We start from the raw sequence: 18,299 nt of genomic DNA on the forward strand, positions 1-18,299 counted from the left end.
TATCATAAAGCACTACCCCCTTCCACACACACACTTGACCCCACTTGGTCCTTAGAGCCCTCCTGTGAAGCCATTCTTTTAGCGAGAAAGTGATTACCCCAAGGTCTCATGGCAAATCAGTGGCATTCCAAGGATCACAATCAAACTACTTCTCAGCTCAAAAAGATGGTCCCATCCCCACATTACCGTCTTGGTGTGACACTTGGGATAAGCACTGGACCACAAAGTTGATTGGAACCACAAGACCAGCGGTTCAAACTCACTAATCACTCCCAGGAAACCCTACACAGGGTCACTTTGAGTTGGAACCAACTCGATGGAACTTCACAACAATAACAACATCCTCACATCAACCCAGAAGAGCCTTGGACAGGAGGAAGAGAAATCTTGGTGGCCAGCAGGTGGCAGTGATGGCTGCCGCAGGGTTGGTAATTGTGGGGTGCATGCAAAAGCTTCCAAAATGTTTTGTCAGTCCCTCAACCCTCACCTCCAGCACCCCAAGCAAATGTCCCTTCTGAGATTATCCTGGCTGGGGGCTGGGATTAAGATACAGGATGGTGTCTCTGCCTCAGCCAGTTCAACATTCAGTTTGGGGGTGATGGGGTTAGGGGTGGGGATGGGGGTAGAGGGTGTTAGGAATCAGTCTGTCTTTTCACTGCTCACTTTCTCACTCATTTATTCATTCATTCTTTCCTTCATTTATTCAACAGAGATTCTTAATTCAGGTACTAACTCCTTACCTGGGGATGGCACACAGGTAGGAGAGTAACTTGGTGACCTCTGAGACTGAACACCATGGCGTCTCCCAGAGCTCCTCGCTGGTTGACACCAGAAGCAGGGGTCGTCCTGCCCTGTCCCGACCACCTGGAGGAGAGAGGATACACACATATATTGAGAACTTTGGCCAAGTGCCTTGAGTGGTCTCTAACCCTCTGCTCTTACTGGTTCCCTTGCCTGGGGCTCCCTTTCTCTCCTCCTGTGGACTCTGAGCTCTTATTCTTTCTTTAAGACCCAGCTCCAATGCTACTTTCTTCAAGAAGTCTTCCTTAAGCCTCTCCTCCATGCAGAGGGTGCCCCTCCTACCTCTGGACTCCCTCTGTACCAGGCACCCTGAGAAACAAAGCTCATGGAATGATTTTGGGGTCACACAGATGGGAGTTCAAGTCCTGGATCTGTGTTGAATCGCTGTCCTTGGGCAAGTCGGTGCATCTCTGAGCCTCAGTTTCCTTATCTGTGAAATGGGGTGAAGAAAAGTACAGCACTTATTAGGTTATTTTGAGGATTAAATGAGACAGTCACTGAGAAGTATTTAACACACAGCAAGGTGTGTTAACACACGGAAAGGTTGTGTGGCACTGTAGGATGAACAAGGTTGGTTTGAACTGCAAGGTCCATGGTTCAAACTCACTAGCTACTCTTTGGAAACCCAAAGGGAACTGTTATGAGTCCTAACCGACTCAATGGCACTTAACAAAGTCAGATCAATGGTAGTTGACAGAAGCATCATCTCAGTCTATGGTGTAAGGAGTGCAGTCCTGTGGCCTCCAGCTCACTGTTCATTTTTGTAGTCTGTCAGCCATGGGTTCTCCAGACTAGTTCCTGTTCCCAGGAATCTGGGCTGGTGTCCCACACTCTCAAGGGGGTCATCAGGCTTTGGTGGAGGTGAGGGCACCGGCAGGGGGGCAGGAGACCCAGGCCTCTGCCTGTCCTGCTTCCCAGGCTTGGAGTCACCCACAAAACCACCTCGATCAGGGTGCCCTGCAGTGTCTATCACCCACCCAGGGGAGCACAACCCTCTATGATGTGCAAGGCCCCTTCACAGTCCATGAAGTCTTAGACAAACTTGACCATCTTCACAAGCACTGACCTATATACCACCGGGACCATCCATCCTTTCTTTCATACATGTCTTAAAATTTGACATAATTTACCTTTTCTTAAAATATTATAAAGGCATACGTGTGTGTATAGCAGTTGCTATCATATGTGACCCATGTGTGTTGAAGTAGAACGATGCTCCACAGGGTTTTTATGACTGCTATTTCAGAAGTCAATTGTCAGGTCTTTCTTCCAAGTTGCCTCTGGGTAGACTTTTGGTTAGTAACTGAGAATGTCAACCATTTGTACCATCTAGGGAATTGTAGAGAGAGAGGGAGGGAAGAAAGGAGGAAGGGAGGGGGGAATTTGTATATATGTATACTGTTGGTGTGTGCTGTTGAGTCAATGCCAACTCATTGCAATCTTGTGTAGGGTTTCTGAGGCTGTAAATGTCTTAGGAAAAGATGGGGCTGTTTGGGCTTGCTAAGATGTACAGCCCCGGAAGTCCTTATAGTGTTTCTGTGAGTCAGAACTGAATTGACAGCACTGACCACCACCAACACATATACATATACAGAGAGAGAGAGAGAGACGATCCCTGGGGGTGCTGTAGTTAAATGCTCAGCTGCTAACCGAAAGGTGAGCATTTTGAACCACCCAGTGGCTCCATGGGAGAAAGAACTGGTGATTTGCCCCTGTAAAGACTTGTTGTTGTTAGGTGCCATTGGGTTGGTTCTGACTCACATAGGGTTTCCAAGGTGGATTTGAATTCCTGACCTTTTAGTTAACAGTCCAATGCTTATCCTGCAGTGCCACATCAGGACTCCTGTAAAGATTATAGCCTAGAAAACCCGATAGTGCAATTCAACTTTATTACATGAAGTTGTTTCCAGTCAAAATCGACTTGATGGCACCTAACAATAAACACAACAAACTGATGACTATAGCTCAACTGCAGATCCGATGGTGCTACTCCCCTGCTCAACAACTTTCTATGGCTCCCTAGGACCTGTAAGAGGAAATTCAACTTCTTGACCTGGTACTTGTCACCCTAGGGTCTGTATACTCTTCTAGCCTCATTTCATGCACTATTATCTCCCTGTGCTAGTTATGTCCCAGCCAGACTGGGTTATCTGTCATTACCAAGCAAGCCTGACCATCTCCCAGTTCCCCACATTTGCTCAAGCTATTCCTCTGCCAGATATACCTTTCCCGACTCTCTAAGTCTAGTGAAATTCCCCTCACCTTCCAAAGCTCACCCACATGCCACCTCCCCAAACAAGACATCTTCACTGCCCTCTGTATTAACTCCCTTCCCCTATTGCCATAGTAAAAAAAAAAAAAAAAAAAAAAATAGAGGTCTCTGTTAGATGCTGAAAGACTGAGACCTTCTTAGGGTGTGTGCTCGTGCAATTCGTTGCACCCGGGCGCTCAGCCTAGGCTGTCACAGGTAATCAATGTCTGTGATTATAAACTGTGAATGGATGACTATAGCAAAATGCCCCGGATACCTGGCTAGAATGCAGATTCTGACTCAGCAGGATGGAGGTGGGGCCTGCATTTCTCACAAGCTCCAAGGTGATACCAAAGCAGTTGAGGCCCAGACCACCTTCAGAAAGACATTCCTTATTAGCACACTGTAAGCAGTGTAAGCCTGCATCCCCAGCAGACTTTACCTGAAGCCAGGCTCTGCACACAACTGGTGTGGCCTGAGTTAAGTGGAGTGATGTTTTATAGCAAGGAAGGGAGTGATTAACTCTCCAGTCTAGGAGCAGAGGTCTCTAGGACCATCAACGGCGAAGACTCGAGAGCGGGACCCTACCCAGAGAAGCAGCGAGGCCCAAGATAGAGGCAAAGAAGATGACATGGAGTGATGAAGCAGCTGGGGACTTTGAATCCAGAGAGGGAGAGGGACTGTGTGCTGAAGACTGGGGGTGGAGGGGGGAGTGGAGGGGGTGGGTTTGTAGGGTATACCCTTTGGTCGGTTGATGATGCATGGAGGGGATTGGAACCATGGCAATGAAACGATATACAATAGAATGAATGTAAAACTAAAGTTCTCTCATGTAAACTATCATATAATTCGCAATAAAACATTAAAAAAAAAAATGGGTGCAAGACATTAACAGACACTTCACCAAGGAGGAGATCCAGGCAGCCAACAAACATATATGAAGAAATGCTCACGATCACTAGTCATTAGAGAGATGCAAATCAAAACAACAATGAGATATCATCTCACACCAGTAATAACAGCAAAGATAAAAAAAGTAGAGGACAATAAATGCTGGCAGGGATGTGGAGAGACTGGGACACTCCCGCATTGCTGGTGGGATTGCAAAATGGTCCAACCACTCTGGAAAGTAATATGGCTCTTCCTCAGAAGGTTGAAAATAGAAATACTTTATGATCCAGCAATTCCTCTGCTTGGTATTTACCCACAAGAAATATGAGCCATAACATGAGTAAATATATGCACACCAATGTTCATAGCGGCACTATTTACAATAGCAAAAAGATGGAGACAGCCAAAGTGCCCATCAACTGAAGAATGGATAAACAAATTGTGGTACATACACACAATGGAAAATTATGCTACATTGAAGAATAACAAGGAAGCAGCAAGCCACCTCATGACATGGATGAACCTTGAGGACATTATGCTGAGTGAAATTAGTCAGTCACAAAAGGAAAAATACTGCACAGGACGGACCACTATTGTAAAAGATTAAGGAAAAGAACCCATATAAAGTGGGGGTAGGGGTGGCGAGGGAGGGATAATTCTTTGCTGGTTACCCGGATGTAGGGGGTGGGGTGAGGGGAGGCAGGGGAAGGTGGAGCACAGGGCAGGGAATAAGACGTAGGATAGCTTGGGTGGGGGGGGTAGGCTGGGGCAATACAAAAGAAGGGGGAGGGGAATGAAAGAACAAAGTGGATGGGAAAACAATTAGGCAGGTTTGCATGGACTAAGTGGGACAGAGGTAAATGATGATGCATGCACAGCCTTGGAACAACAGTGCTCTGGGATACAGGGATTGGGACATGGCTGTAACGGGGAAATAATGTTCAGATGCTTGGCTGTCTTTTGAATCTTGGTTTCCCTTGCATAACATTATAAAATAGACATTTGAGGGGGAGAGAAAGGTATAGCCAGAAATATCACCATAGAAAGCTTGTAAGTCCATCTTCTGCCTATAACTGATTGGAATACCTAAAATGGGGCTACAACATGCCCAGTGAAGGAGGCTTCCTGTGGAACCTCTGCATTACATAAGGTGGAATCCTGAACAGCATCCAGAATCTTCAGAGGTGGGAAATTTCCACTTGAAAGGACAAGCAGAACAGCCTAGAATGGCTAGAAGAACAGAAGATACTCCTTGAAAGAAAGACCTACAGGAAAAATACAAAACAATATAGGCAGACCAACTGATTACTATAAGAACAAGCAAGTTGCTCACCCAGGAAACATCAAGGCAAGTGGTTGGGTCTCCTCAAAGCAAACCCCCTTCCAAGACTAAGACTCAATGAGAACACACACTCTGATTGGTGACTATGTTCGTCACCAATAAGGGAAAGTGAGGGAAAGACAGCAATTAAGCTGCGAGCTAAGCCCTACAATGTTCAATAGACTCCTGTAAACCCAGGTAGAGACCTGGTTGGCCAGCAGTGTTGCAAGACCTGGGGACTCTTGGGCCCAGAGCTAGTGATCTAGCCACAGAGGACTAGAGTGGAGAGTGAAGCATCCAGCTGATGAGAAGAGAGGGCATATGTACAAGAACACCCACACTTGACCTGGCTTCAATGACTGGATGATCAGAGCTCAATTAAAAGAAAGAAGATGAAAAAAATAGTAATCTGATACAATTTGATGAACTTGACCTACACCTTGCAGTAGTTCAAAAGAGGGAAAAAATCTTTACAGCAATGACTGTTCCCATCCCCTCCATACACAGAGTAGACAGGGATGGGCAACTTGGACATTGGCTACCCAAAATGGGTGGGTGGGTGGGTCTACAAAGGCAAGAAGTGACTGGCTTACAAGCTTTCAAGAGGGAACCTAGATCCAGAGGACGTGGAGGAAGGTAGAATCTCTACTGAGTAGTATCCAATCTGTCTAGGCGTGTCTGATGAAAGGAAATGTGGATAGGCCTCTTGGGATACAATGGTGAATGGTTGTTATCAGGACTGATTGTGAGGGTTGAAAATGTAAAGGTAGATGTTTTATAGGCAAGGAGGGGAGTGATTGACTTTGCAGTCTAGGAGCGGAGGTCCCTGGGACCATCAAGGGAGAAGAGTGGAGAGCAGGACCCTAATCAGAGAGGCAGTGACGCCAGAGATGGAGGCAGAAACAATGATGTGGAGAAATGGAGTGGCTGGGGACTTTAGACCCGGAGAGGGAGAGGGGCTGTGTGCTGACAACTGGGGGGTGGGGGGAAGGCTTGTAGTGTATACCCTTTGGTTGGTTGATGATGCATGGAGGGGATTGTAACCATGGCAATGAAATGATATACGATAGGATGAATGTAAAATTAATGTTCTCCCATGTAAAGTATCACATAATTCACAATAAAACATTAAAAAAAAAAAAAAAAAAAGTATGCTATGGAGCAACTGAGAGTTTGGGGGCAGATGTCAACCTCTGGGGTCCAGTTCCTGCTCTTCTGTGTCGGTGGTTTCAGTGAACAGTCTCCGAAGGCTTCTGTGCCTGTGGTAGGCAGAGTAAAGATCCCAATGCGGCCTCGTCCTAACACCCAGAACCTTACCTTACACAGCAGACAGGAATCTGCACTGTGATTAAGAGTCTGGACCTTGAGTTGGGGAGATGCTTCTTGGTCACCAGGTGGGCTCAATCTGGTCACATGACCCTTTAATAAATCAGAAATCCAATTGCCATCAAATTGAGTGGATTTTGACTCAGTGAACCCATGGGCAGAGAGTTTTTCCATCTTTGGTCGGTTAGAGAAAGATGTCACAACAAAAGAAGGGTCAGAGAGATACAATGTTGAAGATGGAGAAAGAGACCACAAGCCAAGGAATGCAGGTGGTCACTAGAAATTGGAAAAGGCAAGGAAATTTCAGGAGCTGCCCTCGGTTGATGGTTGATGGACGCAAGGGTAAAAAAGGTCACTTCTGTGCTTTAAGGTGGAACCAAGGACTCTCTGTGTGTGATGGAATTCCTCACAGGGTCAGGATGAAGCAGGCCTCCAGCTGAGACCAGATCTTTGCTCTGCTCTTTCCCTGCCCTGTCTGGATGCCTTACTCCCTTCTCCTGAGGGAACTCCCTGGATAAATCTCTTTCCCAAGAGCCCCTGTTGGAGGCTCTGTTTCTAGGGAACTTGACCCAAGACATACACCTTGGCTGCCTCACTGAATTCTGGATGAATCCCACTGATTCCAACACATAGCCACCCTGTGTAGGACAGGGTAGAACTGCTCCTTAAGGTTTCCAAGACTGTAGTTTTTTACAAGAGCAGAAAGCGTCATCTTTTTCCCATGAAGCAACTGGTGGGTTTGAACTGCCGACCTTTCTGTTAACAGTCCAATGCCTAGCACACAGGGCCACCAGAGCTCCAAATGGGTGGATGATGTTGTTGTTGTTAAGTGCCATTGAGTCGGTTCTGACCCTTAGCCATCCTATGTAGGGCTTCGAGGAGCAGCTGGTGAACTTGAACCACTGACCTGCGGTTCAAACCAACTTTGCAGTCCCACGCATTAGCCCACAGCGCCACACCTAGAAATGGCTTTCATTTAATCCAACTCTTTCATTAGACACAGGAGGAAATTGAGACTAAGTGAGGCTCCAGAACCCAGGCCTCCAGGCCTTTCTTTGCTTCCTCTAAGGAGGATTCTCTGGCTCCCTCCAGGCCTACCCCTCACCCTACTCCCTACAGCTCTCCTTCCACATTCCCCTGGAATCTCCCAGGACCTGGCAGGCAGGCTATCCCAGAGTGGCAGATCTCAACACTCAGAGCTCCAATCCTGGGCTCAGGCCCTGAGGGAGCCTCGTCCAGGGTGGGGCCTCTTTCTGAAGGGCCCGAAGAAGCTTCTGGGAATGCAGCATTTACGCCAGTCAATGGGCCTGAGTCAGCGACCAGGCCAGATGTTTTGGTGTGAGTTGTTCCAGCTGGGGGAAAACAACAACAAAGAAAAGGATGTTAGCAACAGATGGATTTTCCAAGGGGAAAATGTTTTCTCTTTCATCCTCTGACTAATAAGAATAGTTTACAACTATTGATCTCCTACTGTGTGTGTGTGTGTGGGGGGGCCCTTGTGCTAAACTTGTTTCTTCTAGTATCTCTTTGAACGGTCAAAAACAACTCTGAGGTAGGTAAGATCAGTCCAGACAGAGAAATATGGACTCAGAGAAGTCAGGTACTTGGCCAAGGTCACACAGCCATGCACAAAAAAAGCTGGGTTGTGACTTCAGGCAGTCTGGACAAAATCCAGACCCTTAACATGCCACCATGTGCATTAAATTCTTATATTGATGTGGCCTTGGTGGTTCTCTGTCTTTTACAACCAGAACCATGTTGTAACCAGATCACAGGAGGATGGTTTCCTTGTCCAGTCAAATGAGTGGGCAGCCTACCTTTTGCCGTGGACTGGACTCCGTTGGATCCGGGAGAGTACCAAGAGCACAGGACTTTCCAGGGCTTGTCATGCTGTACCAAAGCTTTCTCAGAGGATGCTGTAGGTAACCTTTGCCCTGCTGAGAATGAAGACTTGAGTCTGGGAGTAGGGGACCCAGAAGAGGAGGTGCTCTGGATAGGGTTGGTCATAGGCATGAGCAATCTTCTGTTTCCCATCTTTGCTTCAGGGACTGGAGCAGACTCTGGGGAAAGGCGGGGAGAGGAAGCTTGTCTTGGTTCTGGCCTGAGTTGGGACAAATTCTCTGGGTTTCTCAGAGATCCCTGGCTCTTGGAGGCAGCTGGCTCTTCAGAAATACCTGCCTTGAGGCTAGAGGCATGGTCTGGGGGGTTCTCTAGGACACTGAAGTAGGGTTCTTGGGGTGAGCATTTTGAGTTGTGGATGGGGGCTTCATGACTGACCTTTTTCCTCAAGCCCAAAAGACAGAGTTCCTCTTCCGACCTTGCTGACCTTGCATAAGTCCATTTTTCTAAGGAAGATTCTCCATTGGCCCCTGAGGGAGGCAGCATCCTTTGGGAGAGGTGGGTTTCTTTAATTTGGGATAGTTCCTCCAGTTCCCCACAAGAACATCCATTGGATGTCTCTGCTTCTTTACTGAGAGACGTTCCACTATTCTCTTGGGAAAAGTCTAGAAGAGCCACATAATCTCTCTCCAAGTCCTTGCTGACCATGTTGTGTGCCCCAGGCCTGGCTTGCTCCACTTTGATGAGTCCTGGATACTTGTTTCCATTTGTTTTGCTCATACCCTTGACCAAACTCCGGGCAGGAAATTCCTGGCTGCCTAGGGCCCTGGCCTGGTGCGGCTCTTGGGGGTTGTTCAAATCAAGTTTTTCTAATTGAAGGGACTTGAAGACTGGGGAAAGGACCTTCACTGCTTGGAATCTGTCATCCACAAACTCTGGGCTGGTTATCTTGGTCCAAGGCAGCAGGGAAATCCCATTTTCTGAGGCTACCATGCAGCTGTGTAGGGGACTTCCCTCAAAGTCACTATTGACGGCCTCCAGCCACTCTTGGGTGAAAAGTATAGGGTAGGAGGACTCAGGAATAGGCTTCTTGTCCACTGTGCGAAGGTCTAAAGAGAGGCACTTGATCATGATGCAGACAGACTGCTCCTCCTGGGGCTCAACTTGGAGGTAGAAGTCACCCTGACGTAATAAGAGGGGATTGAGAGGTGCCAGGTGGACCACAACCTCATTCCGCAGACAGAGCGGCCAGCCCTCATGTAGGAAGAGGCAGTGTGAGTAGGGGGCCTGCAGAGAAAAGGGACTGGCATCAGAGGAGCTGGCTTGGAAGGTCTCAGCCCTCGAGTCTGCTTCCTCCCCTCTCCCAAATGTAATCTAGGATAGGGAGAGGAAGTAGGGTGAGACAAGAGTCACATTTAAGAGGTCCCTATTCTCAGGGTCATATAAACTCTCATCTTGCACTTGGACAGCACTGAGAATGAGGGCCTCCTTAAATACAACTCTCTTGCCTGGTCCTAGTCCTGCTCCTGATAATGAGCAAGCTTGCTAGTTAGGAAGCATCTTTTCTCTGATGATCTGCTTGCATTGCACATGCTTCTTCCCTTCACATCTGAACTACCAACCAGCTCAGCCTTTTAGAGCCAGAGAGACATGAATTCAAAGGTCCAAGTCACCAATTGGTGCAAATTACTTAGCTTCCTGGGACTTTAATAGGGAACAGACAGAAAACTATCAGTAAATTAAAAAAAATACCTACTATATTATTGGGTTAATACAAGAATCAAAGGAGACAATATGCATGTAAAATACCCAATGCAATGCCTGGCATTGAAGAGATGCTCAACAAATATTCAATAAGTATTGGTTTCCTCTCTCTTTGATACCATCATCTTTTGAATAATTGTGGAGATTTTCTATTTTTAAAAAAGGTCATTTACTGCTTACATATCATTCTCTAATTTTTAAGGGAAAAGGTTACCATAAAAAAGTAGAAACATACTGAATGAGAAATCAGGAAATCTGGCTCTGTCATTAGCTTTCTGGATGGTCTTGACAAATATTCCACTATTCTGAACCTGAATATCTAGGAGTCCTGGTGTGGCACTGTGGGTAATGCACTGGACTGCAAGGTCAGCTTGAACTGCAATGTCAGCAGTTCAAGCTCACCAGCCACTCCTTGGGCAGGGTCACTGTGAGTCAAAACTGACTTGATGGCATATAAGAGCAATTACAACATCTATGTATCTATTTATTATCTAATGAATGGGTAACAACTGGCAAGTGAGGTAGAACGTAATTTAAAATAACAAAACAAAACAGGAGACGCTGTCAGCGATTCTCTGCATGCTAAGTGCTATTGAGTCAGTTCTGACTCATGGTGATCCTGTATAGGGTTTCCAAGGAGCAGTTGGTGGGTTTGAACTGCCAACCTTGCGGTTAGTTGTTGTTAAGTGCTGTCGAGTCAGTTGTGACTCATAGCAACCCTGTATATGATTTCTGAGGAGCAGTTGGTGGGTTTGAACCACCAGCTTTGTGGTTAGTAGTCCAGTGTTTATCCTATAGCACCACACCGGGGCTCTGTTGTGGTTAGCAGTCCAGTGCTTATCCTACAGTGCCATACCAGGACTCCAATTCTCTATATCAGTGGATACAGCAAGTCATCTTGGGGCAGACCTTGACAGGAATGATCCTTCTTAGTGGAGCCTTTTCACAGGGTTATGAGAGACACCCACTACTCGTCTGCCAGTTTGCCATACTGTGGTGGTTTGTGTTTGGCTGTGATTTCGAAAGCTATGCCACTGGTATTTTAAATACCATCAGAGTCACCCATAGTGGACAGGTTTCAGATGAGCTTCCAAACTAAGACAGACTAGGAAGAAGGAGTGACGGACTACTTCCAAATATTTAGTCACTGAAAACCTTATGAATAGCAATGGTACACTGCCAGATAGCACAAGAATACTGAATATTGAAACATGATGAAGAGCATCAGAATATTGTCAGACATAGTGCTGGAAGATGAGCCCCTCAGGTTGGAAGACAAACAAAATACAACTGGGGAAGAGTTGCCTCCTTAAAGTAGAGTTCACTGTGATGGCGTGAATGGAGTAAAGCCCTCAGGACCTTCATTTGCTGACGGGGCGCAACTCAATATGAGTCATCATCAAAAATAACATTTCGAGATCTATCGTAAAGTACAATGCTATTTGTGTTAGAATAATATTCATACACCTACAAGAAAGATCAGTTAATACCACTATTATTTAAATTTACACGTCAACCACTTAAAGCCAGTGATGATGAAATTGAACAATTCTGCCAACTTCTTCAGTCTGAAATTGATCAAACATGCAATCAAGATGTATTGATGATTACTGGTGATTGGAATGCAAAGGTTGGAAACAAAGGATCAGTTGTTGGAAAATATGGCCTTGGTGATAGAAACAATGCCGGAGATCACATAACAGCATTTTGCAAGACCAATGACTTCTTCATTGCAAATACCTTTTTTTTAACAACATTAAAAATGATTATACACATGGACCTCACCAGATGGAATACACAGAAATCAAATTGACTACATCTGTGGAAAGAGATGGTGGAAAAGCTCCATATCATCAGCCAAAACAAGGGCAGGGGCAGACTGTGGAACAGACCATCAATTGACCATCAAAACAGCTGAATAGAATATTTCAAAAGGCAGCTTGAGAAGACAAGGTCAAATATTATAATGAATGTGCAACGATCTGGAGTTACAAAGCCAAACAGGAAGAACACGCTCAGCATTTCTCAAGCTGAGGGAACTGAAGAAAAAAAATCAAGCCTCAACTTGAAATATTGAAGGACTTTTTGGGCAAAATATTGAATGATGAAGAAAGCATCAACAGAACATGGAAGGAATATACATAATTACTGTACCAAAAACAAATGGTCAGTGTTCAACCATTTCAAGAGGTAGCATGCAATCAAGAACCAATGATACTAAAGGAAGAAGGCCAAGGTGCACTGAAAGCATTGGCAAAGAACAAGGCTCCGGGAATTGATGAACTACAAATTGAAATCTTTCAACAAAGTGGGACAGCACTGGAGAGCACTCACTCATCTAGGCCAAGAAATTTGGAAGACAGCTACCTGACGAACTAACTGAAAGAGATCCATATTTGTGCCCATTCCAAAGAGAGTTGACCCAACGGAATGTGGAAATCATCGGATAATATCATTAATATTGTATGTAAGTAAAAATTTGTTAAAGATAATTCAAAAATTGATGCAGCAGTACACTGACAGGGAGCTGCCAGAGGTTCCAGCCAGATTTACAAGAGGATGTGGAACCAGGGATATCATTGATGATGGCAAATGAATCTTGGCTGAAAGCAGAGAATACCAGAAAGATGTTTATCTGTACTTTATTGGCTATGCAAAGGCTTTCTATTGTGTGAATCATGACAAGCTATGAACAACGTTGCAAAGTATGAGTATTCTAGATAACTTAATTGTGCTAATGAGGAACCTGTACATAGACCAAAAGGCAGTTGTTTAAGCAAAACAAGTAAACACTGAATGGTTTTAAATCAGGAAAGGTGTGCATTAGGCTTGTATTCTGTTACCAGACTTATTTAATTTGTGTGTTGAGTAAATAATCCGAGAAACTGGATTGAATGAAGAGAAACGTGGCATCAAGGTTAGAGGAAGGCTCCTTAACAACCTGAAACATGCAGATGATATAACCTTGCTTGCTAGAATTGTAGTGGACTTAAAATAGTTACTGATGAATATCAAAGACCACAGCCTTCTCTATGGTTTGCACCTCAATGTAAAGAAAACAAAAATCCTCACCACTAGACTAATAAATAACAAGTTAATGGAGATAAGAGTGAAGTTGTCAAATATTTCATTTTGATTGGATCAACCATCAACACTCATGAAAGTCAAGAAATCAAATGACGTATTACGTTAGGCACATCTGCTGCACAAGACCTTTTTAAAGTGATCAAGAGCAAAGATGTCAGCTTGAGAACTAAGGTGAAGTTGACCCAAGCCATCTTATTTTCAGTAACCTCATATACATGTGAAAGTTGGGCAATGAATAAAGAAGAATGTAGAAAAATTGATGCTTTTGAGTTATGGTGTTGGAGGAGAATATTGAAAGTATTATGGGCTGCCAAAACAACAAACATATCTGCATCACAAGAAGTCCAGCCAGAATGTTTCTTAGAAGCCAGGATGGCCAGACTTCATCCCTCATACTTTGGACATGTTGTCAGGAGGGAGGAGTCCCTGGAGAAGGACATCAGGGTCAGTGAAAAAGAGGAAGACCCCCAGAGATGGATTGGCACAGTGATAGCAGCAATGTGTCAAGCGTAGCAACGATTGTGAGGTTGGTGCAGGACTGGGCAGTGTTTGTTTCTGTTGTGTATAAGATCGCTATGAGTTGATACCGACTTGATGGTAATAATAACACGTATGACTAGTGCTCAACAGTGACACCAGGTGGCAATAACAGAAACAACAGCTCCAATGGATTGACAACGGACTCTTGCTTTCTACCTGGGTTTTGAGGAAAAGAGTCTGGATTTTTTGGATTGAGGAAGCCCTGAACAATCTTATATAATTTGGATGTGCATGTGAGAGGCTTTCAGAGAGTGACATTAAACTTCCTGCTAATTAAGTGGGTGCTTCTTAGAATTATGAATTGGGGAAATAACACAAACCTTATCATATTGTACCCCAAGTTGATAAATCACATCGATTACACTATAAACTTGATTGCTTCAGAGAACTTTCCTCTCTATAAACCTTCACAGCTTGTGAGTTACTTCACCCCTTTATTTAGCCCTCTGTGCTCCACAATAAGCTTTCCATCAGCATCTCAGTGAACGGGACATCACAGCCCAGTGGTATTTTACACCCAGCAGAGAACCACAGACAAGGCAACGTAGGCATTCTTATTCTTACTTTACAGGTGAGGAAGCTGAGGCTCACAGAAATGAAATAATTGGCACATAGTCACACAGCTGAAAAGTGTCAAAAGTAGGACTATGCCTCCATTGTTGGGGTCTAAAGTTCTGTCCCAACCTCCACTTGGCTTCATTTGAGAATGGCTAGTGGTTAAAATGACCGACAGAGGCTGGTGTGACCTTATTTCAGAGGGAGATAAGAGGAAGTCGCCTAGTAAGAGCCCACAGCCACTGAGCACTTACTGATTGCTATGATCTGTGCTAAACTACATACACCCATTCCTCACTATTGACACGGTTACATTTGAAGACCAGGTCGTTCAGTGAAAAGCGATGCTATGTAAAAATGGAAGATGACCACATCAGATCACAAAATAGAGGATGGCGACATCATTGCATAACTGCCAATTTTCAGCATTATGTAACTGCCAAATTTTTATCATTACATAACTGCCAAGCCACTGAGACTGATGGTCCAGCAACTGGATGCATAATCTTAACCATCACAACCAGTGTTATTCTTGCCTTACACCTCGGCATTTGTTACTGCCAGATGTGCATCATTAATGTTCAAAATAGTCAGATAGTAGAGTTTTTACTTTGGTGGCAAATGTAAAATGTCAGACAACTAACTAGTTGATAAGTGAAGAGTAGGTATATATTGTGGCTGTGAGGCAAATACTGTGTTCTTACCATTTCCATTCTAAAAAAGGAAACTGAAACTCATGGAGATAACATGATTTTCCTAAATTCCCAGTGATGGAGCCCAGATTTGACCCAGGGCCATACTGATAATCCCCACATCATGCCTTCCAGCTTGGATGTGACACAAATTTGCCTGTAACAACGAGAAGAATAAAGAAACCGAAGGGCTGTCAATGTCATCTCTGGGAAAAATGAGGAAGGGAACAGTGTGGATGTGGTTTCGGTGACCAAGGAGAGAGGAAGTGAGTGGTTATATAGTTAATCATGGAGAAGAAATGAGGAGGGGGAGGAGCTGCATGGAAATAGGGGAGTTCGTTACCAGTGCTTCAGTGAGAAGCTTCCTTCTACATGAACAATTACTGTATTGTGAGCTATTTCTGTGTCAAGTGCTGCACTAAGCATGTTAAATGAACAATTGGTTTCTTTTTAGTTCCAGCCATCTCTAATTCTGGCTCCTACACCTGAAATTTTTGCCACCACATTCACCTGACCTCCTGATGTGCCCTGCTCCTGTCAGGCAGTGGGCAACTTTGGTAAGACTGGTGGGGCTAATAACCTTTTGTGTAACCTCTACCCATTGACAATAGGGCTAAGCACAAGACATAACCTGGTACCCTTTTTCTCTGGCCATAGTGATTGGTCCAGAGACAGACATGTGACTCGACCTGGCCAATCAGGGGCCTTTTTGAGATTTTTCTAGCTGTAGCTGATGAGGAAGACTTCATTTTTCCCTCTAGGAGTAATCCAAAGATCACTGCAGAGTGGGCCTGATAAGAGTGATGTTAGAAGCAGGGAGAGACAGGCAAGAAACAGAGTCCTTAAGGGCCTTGGTTCCCGGATCAGCTGGTACCTGGGGCCTAACCTACTCAGGCCTGGTCTGCGAAAGAGTTCTGTCACTTGCCGTCAACAAGTTCTGCTCAAGCCACCTTGCCTTCCTCTTTGTCTCAGGGAGAGGCCTCCCCAAGATCTGGGTTTGAAACGAAGAGCGAGTATCTCGATGCCTTAGAGACTCCAGAGAAGCTCTAGAACCTTCAGCTATTTCCATTGAGGCCACTCACTTCAGCCAAAGCAGCCCAGTGATGTCCTCAATGTCAGCTCCGGGATAGGCTCCAGGGAGGCTGAAATCCTCAAAAGCAAATGAAAAATCCACTGGCATTGAGTTGATTCTGACTCATAGTGACCACGTATTGAGATCTTGAGGCTGTAAATCTGTACGGGAGTAGAAAGCCTCATCTTTCTCCTGCAGAGCAGTTAGTGGATTTGAACTGCTGACCTTATGATTAGCAGCCCAGTGCTTATCCTACAGCACCCCCAGGGCTCTTTCAGACTCCCCAAGGATGTCTTTTCTCCATGCAAATCATAGCACAACATGGCTGACTCCTAGATGACAGAGAGTTAAGTCCCAGGTGACCCTCCTGCTCCATTTGAGGGGCTGAAGTCTCCTTCTGAACAAACAATGATACCTGGAAAAGCATCCCACACCCTCAATTCTCCTTCTGAGGCATGCCACACACCAGTGCCCTTCCTTCTCTGATCACCTCCAGTCCATGGCCCTCTGGGAGAGCTTATCCCCAGGCCCTGCATCCCTCCACAACTTACACAGGCTGCTTCTCGCACTTGCTCGCACAGGCGCTTGGCAGGGATCAAGAAATCCAGGAGGAAGTTCAGTCCATCCCCCTGGAAATTGGACTCCAGGAGACGGAATACCTGACCCAGGATGGTAGGCGCTGTGGCCTCAAATGGGGGATAGAGGCCTGCCAGGGCGTGCTGGATGGCTGTATCCAGGGATGGAGGGTCCTGTTGGGGACAGGAAGGAGAGATGAAAAATAATAGTAATAACAAATATAAGGGTAGTATCCATTTCCCAAGAGCTAAGGCCCCTGCTAACTCCGACCTCCACTCTTACTTCCCTCCCTCCCTCCCACCTGCCACATGGACCTTCTTTACTGTTTCCTGAGCACAGCAGGCACAATCCCACCCCAGGACCTTTGCACTATAATGATCATAATACTACTCTGAATGGAAAAATCTATATCAACTGGCATAAATACAATGTAACTGCAAAAATAATCTAATGATACATTGTGATATTGACTTTACTTACATAAATATATTTATGAGTCCAACTCATTGTGATCCCACATAATGGAGTAGAACAGCCCCATAGGGTCTGATTGACCATAACCCTTATGAAAGCAGGTCTCCACATCTTTCTCCCATGGAGTTGCCCTGTGGGTAAAACCCGCTGACTTTTTGGTTAGCAGCTGAGCACTTAACCATTGCGCCACCAGGGATCCTTAATATAATATACTTGTTGTTACTGTTAAGTGCTGTCCAACTCATAGTGACCCTGCACAGGGTTTCTGAGGAGTGGTTGGTGACTCTGAACCTCCAACCTTGTGGTTCAAACTGACCTTGTGGTCTAATGCCTTATCCTGCAGCACCATACCAGGACTCCATAATATACTTAATATATATTTGTTATTATAATAATCAAATTAAATATTATCTGATAAAAACATATTTGGACTCTTGGTGTAGTGCTGTAGGGCCAGCACTGCCCTGCGAACCATGAGGTCAGCGGCTCCTTAGAAACCCTGCACAGGGTCTCTATGAGTCAGAACCGACTCGAAGGCACTCAACAACAACAAGACGTACACATTTATGTAAAGTATATAAAAATCTAATATAATAAATACTTATTTGTTAAACAATATAAAATATGCATTTTTACTACTCTGTTTCTATAAATATGCAAATAATCCAAGAAGCTGAACTCCGTGAAAAAGAACATAGCATCAAAATTGGAGGAAGACTCATTAATAACCTGTGATGTGCAGATGACACACTCTTGCTTCCTGAAAGTGAAGAGGACTTGAAGTACTTGCTGATGAAAATCAAAAGACTACAGCTTCATTTAAGATTACACCTCAACATAAAGAAAGAAAAATCCTCATGACTGGACCAAAAAGCAACATCAGGATACAAGGAGAAAGTAAGTATTAGAGGGAACAAATCTTTACAGCGAGGATCATTCCCACCCCCTCCATACTCAGGGTAGACAGGGATGGGCAACTTGGACATTGGCTACCCAAAATGGAATCACTACAAAGGCAAGAAGTGACTGGCTTGCAAGCTTAACAGAGGGAACCTAGATCCAGAGGGCACAGAGGAAGGTAGAATCTCCATTAAGTAGCATCCAATCTGT

At 45.0% G+C, this 18,299-nt stretch overlaps 1 protein-coding gene across 1 annotated transcript in view; it reads right to left on the minus strand.

Annotated features, from left to right (window-relative positions):
* The window catches only part of KIAA1755 (KIAA1755 ortholog), a 38,865-nt gene extending 21,840 nt beyond the window's left edge, over positions 1 to 17,025 (minus strand). Inside the window, exons 1-5 of the mRNA XM_006874737.1 lie at positions 17,017 to 17,025; positions 16,691 to 16,888; positions 8,408 to 9,716; positions 7,745 to 7,942; positions 741 to 864 (exon numbers count right to left, since the gene is read on the minus strand). Coding sequence (XP_006874799.1) covers positions 741 to 864; positions 7,745 to 7,942; positions 8,408 to 9,716; positions 16,691 to 16,888; positions 17,017 to 17,025 — 1,838 coding nt within the window. The remainder of the gene's footprint in view (positions 1 to 740; positions 865 to 7,744; positions 7,943 to 8,407; positions 9,717 to 16,690; positions 16,889 to 17,016) is intronic.
* Between the last annotated feature and the right edge of the window lie 1,274 nt (positions 17,026 to 18,299).

Source organism: Chrysochloris asiatica, unplaced genomic scaffold (assembly GCF_000296735.1).
Source record: "Chrysochloris asiatica unplaced genomic scaffold, ChrAsi1.0 scaffold00296, whole genome shotgun sequence".
Lineage (NCBI taxonomy): Eukaryota > Metazoa > Chordata > Mammalia > Afrosoricida > Chrysochloridae > Chrysochloris > Chrysochloris asiatica.